We start from the raw sequence: 9,313 nt of genomic DNA, 5'->3' as shown, positions 1-9,313 counted from the left end.
ATTCGGATTCGGGAATTATTCGGATTCGGGAATTATTCGGAATAATTCGGATAATTAATTGAAGGATTCGGTCAAAAAAGCGGTCAAAAAGCTTATTGGGTTTTTTTTTTAATTGTTTTTTATTTTATTTTTTTGGTTTTTTTTTTAAATAATGTTTAAATGGACCGAATAATTCGGTTTAATTCGGATTCGGTCCGAATTATTCGCGATTTATATTCACTTTTGAAAAAATCGCGAATTTTAAAGAATTTTATTTTTAATTCGGATTCTGTCCGAATTTTTGATAAAATTCGGTTCGGCCGAATAATTCGCGAATTATTCGGCCGAATTGATAACACTGGGTGGGGGGTTGGCTAGGCTAGGCTTTGCTAATCCTGTTCTTGTCCTTGCAACTGTTTCCTTGGTTCTTGATGTAGTTTCCCTTTCCATTTTGGGTCTTAATATATTTTATTCACCCCAAAAAAAAAAAAGGAGAAGATGATAATGACATACCTGAAGGCTTGTAAGGCGGTTCTGGTGTCAACTCAAAATTCTGGTGGTTGGAGAGGATCTCACAAACTTCATTTGGACGAAGCCATCGATGTTGTGCTTCCAACAGTATCTGTGAAATGTCTGCCAAATACACACAGAGCAAACAGTGAGAATAAAAGAAATTTAACCATTGATCAGAAAAAGACTATAACAGCAACAGTGCCAAGAATTGTACTCTCATATCTATCTATGTTCTTGAAGAAGAAACTTCACACTCAAATTTTCACGATTTTACATTCAAACTCCCTGTCCTTGGGAAGCTGAAAACTGCTCTGTCCACGAAGGTCATTAAGTAAATAAGTGGACAAATGAATACTAAACCTGGGAGGGAGTTATTTAACAATCAAAAAGAAAGTGATGGAGCAAAGTCATTTGTACTGAACTGACACTCTAAAAATAAGTCGGAGACATGCTGCCAGAAAGTGACCCCAAGGGTGACCTCAAGAATTCAGATATAAGTAAAACGATAAAGAAAAAACACTATCAAGATTCAAGATTCAAGATCAATAGCTTCATTTCCCAGAACCAAACTAAATTACTGATACAGTATCACCCAAGGGAAACATTATTTTCAACCATGAACACACGCCCCTCGGAAGCCTCACAAACCCTTAATACCCAACGACAAACCTCTTCTCCAACCCCCGCAAAATAAAAATAAAATAAAAAAAAGCACTTTCAAGAGTTGAATAAAAGCAACGCGTAAAACAATAAATAGAATAAATGAAATAAAAAATAAAGATTGACCTAATGGTTGATTCGATGCGTATCTTCTGCTGCCCTCAGCCATCTTCCTCGAGAAATACTTCAACCAAAGAACCTCTTTTCATCAGCAAAACCTCGGACTGAGAATGCAGACACAGGGAAACGAATTTGCTTTGCGTAGAATAATCAAACGAAAGAGCTTAAACCAATTCAATCTACTCGATCGAGAATCGAAGCAGAGGAGGAAATACAAAAAGGATCATCCATCTTTAAACGAAAAGGCATAGATAAAGAGAAGAGACAGTGATGGATGCAAACAACGATCAGAGATTCCATAAAACCCTAACAGTGCCTTTTCTATACGTGGCCCCCCGAAAGATGGCGAAGGAATCGAAAAGGAAAAGCAGTAATGATATAATAGAGAGAGAAAAAGAGAAGACTTCCTTTTACATGAAATGTTGCAAAGCCATATAATCGGGTAATTTACAGCACCACCCTTGGAGAATTCCCATATTAGAAGAACACTCCCTCTCTTTTATCAAATTAGACTCAGACCCCTGTCATCAATCTCTCTTAAGTGAAACATTAAAATTATAATTGTACCCTTTTGACTAAAACACAAGACTACTTCATATTTTACCCAAGTCCTTCATTACCTCTAGCCTCCACTCACCTTCACTATATGGTTCTTCCTGCGCAGGAAGATACGGTGTAGACCTTCGTCGTCACTCACTGCCGACCGTCACAAGATCAAGGCATTGGCAAACCCAATGTTGAGCAAGCCAATTAAAATGTTCCTCCTAATTTTTTATCTTGACATTTCTTTATTAATTTCTTTAATCTTCTCAATTTCCTCTTTAGCTTCGGCTTGCTCTCTAGGTGCCCTCTCCCTCAGGTTCTTGAAGAACAATCATTTTCTCAATTTTGCACTTTCCTCAAAGGCTTGCACCCAGCTCTCTAGATTCTCCATTATCTGCTAATCGCAAATGAAAGACCAACTCATCAATCAAAAGGAAGCGAAACAAATGTTGTTAGAAAAGGAAGAGAAACGGACTGCTTCATCAAGATCTTTGAGCGCATTTTCTCCAATCTCATCAAATTCAGCATTAGCATCTTCGACAAATTGGGTTAGGTAAACAGACCGCTCATCAAGATAGTTGGTGAGTCGGACCTTATGGGTTTGAAGCATAGCAATTTTGGCCAACAATTCTTACCTTTTCAGATTTCCTTCAAGTGGTGAAGACTCTGAACCAATGTCATTGGAGTTGTAGAGTGAGAGATGTGAACTTTTCTTTATATGCAGTTTTCTCATGTGAGCAGGTTACTTGCTGGGAAAGTAGCCTGCTCTTCATGGAAAAGGCATATTTTTCATTTCCCATTATTCAGTATTTGTCTTCGGTTTGGTTATGTGTTTGGCTCTAATGGCAGAGAGTAGCTGCTAGTTGCCATGAGTTCTTGTTGGTCGCCGATGTTGATGCTGCTGCCACCATGATATTCGACGATTGTTCGGGAGAAAGGTATATTAACTATGGATTTGGGGGTGGAACTTTATTATATGGGCATTTTAGGTAGTTCACATTTAGTAAGTGTATTTTGATATTTAAAATAAAATACAGTAACTGATATCAGCATATAAGGTATATTCCTTAATAATTACTGACAGTAAAAAGTCTGAATCTAATTTGGTACAATAAAAGGGATGTTCGTATAATAGTGACATCCTCCAAGGGGTGGCATTATAATTACCTTAAAATTTATTTTCAAGAAAAGAGAGAGAAAGGGGTAAATGTAAGTCAAAGTTCTATGAATCTTGTTCATACCGCCAACAGTCGAAACCTGAATTGTCTTAGCTACCCAAAGATTAAAAAAAAAAAAAACTGTATTGTCTTTCTCTCTCTTGACAATTTACGATAAAATCATCACAATATCAAGTCCACGTAGGATTAATGGAAAAAAGGAAAAAATCCCATATGGCATTGGAGAGAGTGTTCGAGACAAAGAGGATACGGCTCCTCTCCAATGAATTGGCGCCCAATTAGTTATCCAATGACCAGAATACTCTGGACACGCATTCTAATAAATCAGAAGTATCCCAAGATTTTCAGTCATCACTAACTGGGTGATAACTGAACACTTTGATACTGTTCACTTAAGAACGTGTTCAAGGATTGATCAATGGATCAATTCCCTTTATAAGTGCACCGGTGCTACCCGTAGGGCGGGCCGATGCCAATCTTGCCTTTCAAGAACCCTCTCTCAAAATTGTTTTATAAAATTAGGATTGAGAATCGTTACCTGATCATGTAGCCACTACACCAATGCAGAGATCAATCAAGGAGTGGTGCACAAGCATCCAACTAAGGGACAAGATAGTATTTTCCTCACCCTCTACATGTGGGCATAGGGGCACACAACGAGGGGATCCAGCTCCTCCCCTTAACACCCATGGTCAGGTCGGCCCATAGCTATTTGGGCAATCTCCACATGATGAGGCGATAATCCAACGTTTTGAGAAAGGCACAGAAAACAAGATGCTGATCAACGCCTAAACACGTGACACTCGCCCAAATAGCTATGGACCGACCTGATGATGGACGCTCAGGAGAAGAACGGAATCCCACAACGAAGTGCCATTCTTACCCCCTTTAAAATTATTAAAATACTTCACGCTCACTGCACTAAATCGTTTTGCTTACAGAAATGGCACCTGCAATATGATGAAAAGTATCACAACTTACGATTAGAGTTTAGGTCGTATCGATGGCTGTATCCGTCGCCGCCGATATTCTCAATCCATATAAATATTGTAGCTTGAGCATAAGAGTATGGTTCAAGGAATCGGAATCAAAATACCAGCATGCTTCACAACCGGCATCCACATAGCCCTTTCTAAGGAGCTCCACTCTAATCAATGGTTACTTTAGCACCAGGTCACCCCTTCTGTGGCAAGGACTGGGATCGAGGATTGGCTGCTCCGATTGATATGAACTTTTAGGAGAATTCATCCACATCACCTTCACATCACCTTCACTCCTTAAAATGCTTTGTTGGTTAAATTAAACCAATTGACAGAGATGGGGAATAGAACCGACAAGCAGGGGGTAGAATGAAAGTGGTGAGAGAATTGTATAAAGGTGAAACAAGGAAATTTGAAAAGTCCGGTGATCACTTCGAATATATGATATCAACAATTTCAACCAGCAATGTCATCAAATTCTGTACAGGTTAAAGATCTCTCTCCATGCATCATACATTGAAGAAAAAATTATCATTCTGTATACTTCCCTTCCAACAGCACAAGTGTATGGAATACACTAACAATGGATACAAATTTCAATTATCTTCAGAGTTCAAACTAGCCATTCATCTCCTCTTAATGGTTCATCTAATGCTTGATTCTCTCAGAGAGTTGTCCTGCAAATGAGCATCAGAAAAATTCACGTAAGTGCATAAGCATCAGCTGAGTCATCATGCATCACCAGCTCCATGGTTTTGGTGACTCAACTCCCAGATCCCCTCAGCCAGGACCGGTCAAGGGAGTCCCAAATTCTTGAAGCCCAAAGGCATTCAGAAAAGACATGCACATACAGAGTCCTGGTTTTGAACAAATCTTATTGAACTAGCAAAGCACATCAGAAACTGGTTACAAGGAAAGTTTTGCAGCTTCCACAAACCTTTGTACAAACATAGATATAATGGACCTCAGGATTCTTGCCAAGGGCTGCGTCAACTGAGCTACTTCCCTCGTCCAATGGAACAGGATCTGTCAACTCCCATTTTGTATGCTCTGTAGTTCTTTCGGCCACTGGTTTCTCTGCTAATATCATATTAAGATCAATTATTCCTATTCATAAAAAATTTTGCTATTAGGCTTTGGAAAAAGAATCTAGTGGAAGCAGTGAAACAAACGGAAAATGCTGCTACTATCAGGTCATCAAGGACATGCAATGAACTGAACTGGACCTCATGCAAAACCGAACAGGCATTATTCTTAGTCCATCCATGTAATTCGATGGGAAACTGCAAGCAGTGGTTGCATATCATGTGATTATGGATTTTATTCAAGCTGCATTTTATTATTAATAGACAATGATCTTAAATTCACAGCTGGACGCCTGAAGCTATGGAGAGCACCCCCCCTCTTTCGATCACTAACTCACAACCCTTTAAATTATTTCTAAATTGCTACTTAATCTTTTATTCTGTTTATTTTTTTTAGAAAATTACCTGATTAAGCATGGGCAACCCATACTAACAGAGCCATTCACTTTGGAGGATGTTATTACAAAGAGATGGAAAATGAGGGCCAACGTAGCAGTAATAGTGTTGGACCATTCTTCTACTGCTCTACATAAGGGAACCTCCTATAATATTGCAAATCCTCCATTTTTTGGAATAGAGACCACATATACTCAGGTAAGTCAAATGACAACTGGCAGTAATAGTGTTGGTCGTCCATTTTTAGAGGAATTGGGTGATCTCAGGTTAGTAAAACCAGGACTCATCTACATTGTAAGCTCTCAATAAGGCTTCCTCTTGCTTTAATCCAAAAGGAACCATATTAATGGTGTAGGTCCTCCATTCCAGAGTTGCCACGGCCTCTAGGTGACCCAAGGCATTGGAGGGGCCTGGATGCAAGGTAATCAAGGTGACCGCCTAGGCATCCAAGTTGTTGGAGGGGGCCTGGACGCCTGGACAACTATGAGTTTTTCCATTCCATTTGTATAAGGACAAAATCAGGTACAAAAAATTGTTTATGTACCAAAAATTGTCTCATCTTGCATAGCTCAGTAATTCAGCCCTCCAAAGTGTATAGTTTAGTAGGTATTTAAGCAGATTATTTATTTTCATACGTATAGAAGCCATTTTGTGTGACGAGGCAATTTCCCTCGTCTTTTTGACAAAGCATGGAGTTTTTTCCTTTTTGGTTGGCGCGGCGGGGGGGGGGGGGGATGTGAGAGATGGTGGTGGTGTACCAACAGAGGATAGAGTTCTGACTTACCCCAAACTGTCCCTCCCTTCACTACTACATACTTAATTGCCTAGACCATAACTCAATTTATCCAGGGAATTGCTGTCATTAATGTATGCCACGCAAAATCCAGATACTTCCTATTATCTGCCTCTCATCTCTGACTGCACCTAATGTGGGAGTACTGAGTACATGCCCCTATGGTGGTATTCTGATGCATCTCATGATTATTTCTAAATCTATATCAACATCATCATTATAACAGGAATGACAATAAAGCAGGAAGGCAATTGAGACACTGGAACCTTAAGGCTCTGCCTCGAAGCTGAATGATGCTTGATCCTAGTGAAGAAAATTTAGTTACTACATTCAGTTGTTGAGTTAGTTACACTATTATTGTGGGTAAAGGTTAGAAATATTTCCATTTCCTTTCTGTACTAATTTTGCATTTTACTACATTTAACACCCAACCAGATGAAGCCTATGTGCCTGCTCATTTCCAGCACAGCTTTAATTGATCTGGAGGGATTTTTCTCCATCCAAGAACTCTAATACCAAGTACCTACCACTGAATCCTGTTTCCTTTTTTTTTCTTTCTAAACATCCGTGCCTGCATAAACAGAAATAAGGTATTCATACATCTTGAGGAAATTTTGTTCACTTGAAAGTTTTTCAGAAGTCTGAGGAAGAAATTGGCAAAAAGCTGGAAACTAATATGGAAATTACTGAGGGTCCGGAATAGCAATGGTTGTTGAATGGTGGAACGGGATCTGTTTAGCGGGCACACGTAGTTGAGAAAAGGCTTATTCATCAATTTGATTTTTAGACAATTGGGGACCATAACATCCCTAGCTTGTGGGGCAGTGGTAAGTTGCACTATTGCAACATGTTGGTCATTGGTTCGAAACTTGGAAACAGCCTCACCTGCGAAGCAGGGATAAGGCTGCATACATTTGCCCCTCCCAGACCCTGCACTAGCGGGAGCCTTATGCACTGGGTTGCCCTTTTGTTTTCAAACATTCCTAGCCTGTATGGACGCGTAATTGCCTCCCCTGGTGGATGGTCTAAATTCAAGAAGGAAGAAAAGGCAAGCTTCCACAATGAGAGGTCTTCCTTGCATAAAAGCAGCCCAGTTCCTTGTCCAGTGAGATTCTTCTGCCCTTCTTAAATAAACCACATATTTTGAAATTAGAAAGAGAACTGATCCTTGGTTTTTAACAACACCTATCTTCTCTTTCCCTACAATTTTTCCTTCAATGCTCTCAGCTTTTCTTCTGAAGATCTCACCAGCAGAATATTCAAATTGAGAAACAATCCACTAACCTGAAAAATCATTTAATTGGAGTGCTTCTAACATTAAGCCAATAATGGAAACATTCTACATGCCAAAATATAGTCTTGCAGGTGAAATTTTGTGAAATATATTGTCTAAGAAAAGAGGTACAATTTCAATTAAAGGGTGACATAAAACAGCACATATTGAACTAGAGAGTTCTAGGAAGATGACATCTGCCTAGACAATATAAGCCAAAGAGCCACCAAAACTTTGGAAACATAATAAAGAAAATGTTGTTCTATAGTATATATACAAGCACAACACACATGCTGAATTAGGCCCATGATAGGATATTGTACAATACTTGTGTCAGCATCCAGAACCAAGAGTAAAATATTTACCACATGAGGGATATTTACTAACCAATTACATGAAGTTTTATCGTCCACATGCACAGGTCTCTCAACAAATGTAGACGATAAATTGGAGCTCCATAAGTAATCTGGATTCACAAAGAGTTAGAGGCCTACTGGTAAACACAAATTTCATATGGCAAGCCATCCTGCTGTAGTAATTCAAAGGTAATTCTGGAAAAGTGGTTGTATTTGAAGAATTAGAGAGTAAGGTCAACTTACAAGAATATAGACTCCCTTATTTTTGAGGACCCTGATTGTTTCATTAACTACTTTAATATGTGATTATAGCTCAAACAATTAAAGACAATTTATGAGGACTTCAACAGTTTCAACATACCTCCCAACCTCTTCAAGCATCTTAGTCACGTTCTGTTGTGAGTTGTGTCCACACTACGGACAAAGACTTGCTATATTAATCATCTCTCTGCAAAGACATGAGTATTTAAAGTATATGGCACTCACCATGAGAGAGTCTAGAGTTCCTGGAAACAACAAGGACATTACAAGAGGAAAGGAATTCAGCCACTGATGAAAAAATCTTCTCACCTAAATAGACACATCAGAAAATTGGAAAATAAAAAAGGGGGGGGGGGATCAAATAAGATTTTTAGACAGTTAAATATAGCACTACCTTTATCAATGACAGCATCAAAGTAACCTGCCTCAAAAGCACTCATATCTTGAACATCCATTTTAATATCTGCTCTGGTATTCAGGAAAAGGAAAATTGGTAATAGACAATATCTCATCAGTGCACAATAGCTTCCAGCCAATACCACAGGTTACCATCTCACTAGTTGGGTGGGTACAGGAACCCTGTTTGCACTTTCTAACTGGTGGCTGGTACCCGACTTCTTTTTTGGATTGTTCATGTCAACAAGGCTTAGACAAATAATCCATTATAGTACATATTTCATAGAAACATTACAAGATTTCTTTCTAGAGAGAAATACTGAATGTGTAAAAAATGCAACTTGTAAGGCGTAAGCGCCCTTGTTTGATTCGAATTTTTTGTAGAAAATACAGGCAGAACATTTTACTCAGGTTCCATCTGGTTATAATTAAAGGGGAATAAGGGATCCGAGATTAATCTAAAAACAAAAATAAAAAAACCTTTGGAATCATAACCCGGTAACTAAATTACATTCTCAACAACTATGTACATGAAACTTCTCAGATAGATTACTTAGCCCATCATATTTTCCAATACGAATTCAAGTAATTTGGTTGAAAACTAAGATCCAATTACCATTTTGGTAAGTTTTTGAGTTAGCTACCATTGTTGGTAATATTTACAAAAGTTTCCATTTTTATTTTTATTATAATTTCATTTCCCTTACCTTCACTTTACTTCCAACCAGGTGGTACTGAATATGTTTTAAAATCTAACTAGGTCTTTCTCCCCCCCCCCCC

The 9,313-nt window shown here is 38.6% G+C and overlaps 2 protein-coding genes across 5 annotated transcripts in view; both read right to left on the bottom strand.

Moving 5' to 3' along the window:
- The window catches only part of LOC122057786 (calmodulin-binding transcription activator 3-like), a 13,703-nt gene extending 12,064 nt beyond the window's left edge, over window positions 1-1,639 (bottom strand). The window contains exons 1-2 of one of the 2 annotated variants that reach the window (XM_042620049.1): window positions 1,279-1,639; window positions 493-612 (exon numbers count right to left, since the gene is read on the bottom strand). In XM_042620049.1, the coding sequence (XP_042475983.1) occupies window positions 493-612; window positions 1,279-1,321 (163 nt within the window). In that variant the 5' untranslated portion in view covers window positions 1,322-1,639. The remainder of the gene's footprint in view (window positions 1-492; window positions 613-1,278) is intronic. The other variant, XM_042620048.1, reaches the window with a different exon arrangement.
- Window positions 1,640-4,384: 2,745 nt separating this feature from the next.
- The window catches only part of LOC122056964 (eEF1A lysine and N-terminal methyltransferase), a 6,834-nt gene continuing 1,905 nt past the window's right edge, over window positions 4,385-9,313 (bottom strand). The window contains exons 3-9 of one of the 3 annotated variants that reach the window (XM_042618937.1): window positions 8,532-8,600; window positions 8,363-8,382; window positions 8,238-8,290; window positions 8,120-8,150; window positions 7,908-7,986; window positions 4,911-5,080; window positions 4,385-4,650 (exon numbers count right to left, since the gene is read on the bottom strand). In XM_042618937.1, coding sequence (XP_042474871.1) covers window positions 4,618-4,650; window positions 4,911-5,080; window positions 7,908-7,986; window positions 8,120-8,150; window positions 8,238-8,290; window positions 8,363-8,382; window positions 8,532-8,600 — 455 coding nt within the window. In that variant the 3' untranslated portion in view covers window positions 4,385-4,617. The remainder of the gene's footprint in view (window positions 4,651-4,910; window positions 5,081-7,907; window positions 7,987-8,119; window positions 8,151-8,237; window positions 8,291-8,362; window positions 8,383-8,531; window positions 8,601-9,313) is intronic. The other 2 variants (XM_042618938.1, XM_042618939.1) reach the window with 2 other exon arrangements.

Source organism: Macadamia integrifolia, chromosome 12 (genome assembly GCF_013358625.1).
Source record: "Macadamia integrifolia cultivar HAES 741 chromosome 12, SCU_Mint_v3, whole genome shotgun sequence".
NCBI lineage: Eukaryota > Viridiplantae > Streptophyta > Magnoliopsida > Proteales > Proteaceae > Macadamia > Macadamia integrifolia.
The sequence above is the reverse complement of the archived record's forward strand: the minus strand, read 5'-3'. Positions and strand labels throughout refer to the sequence as shown.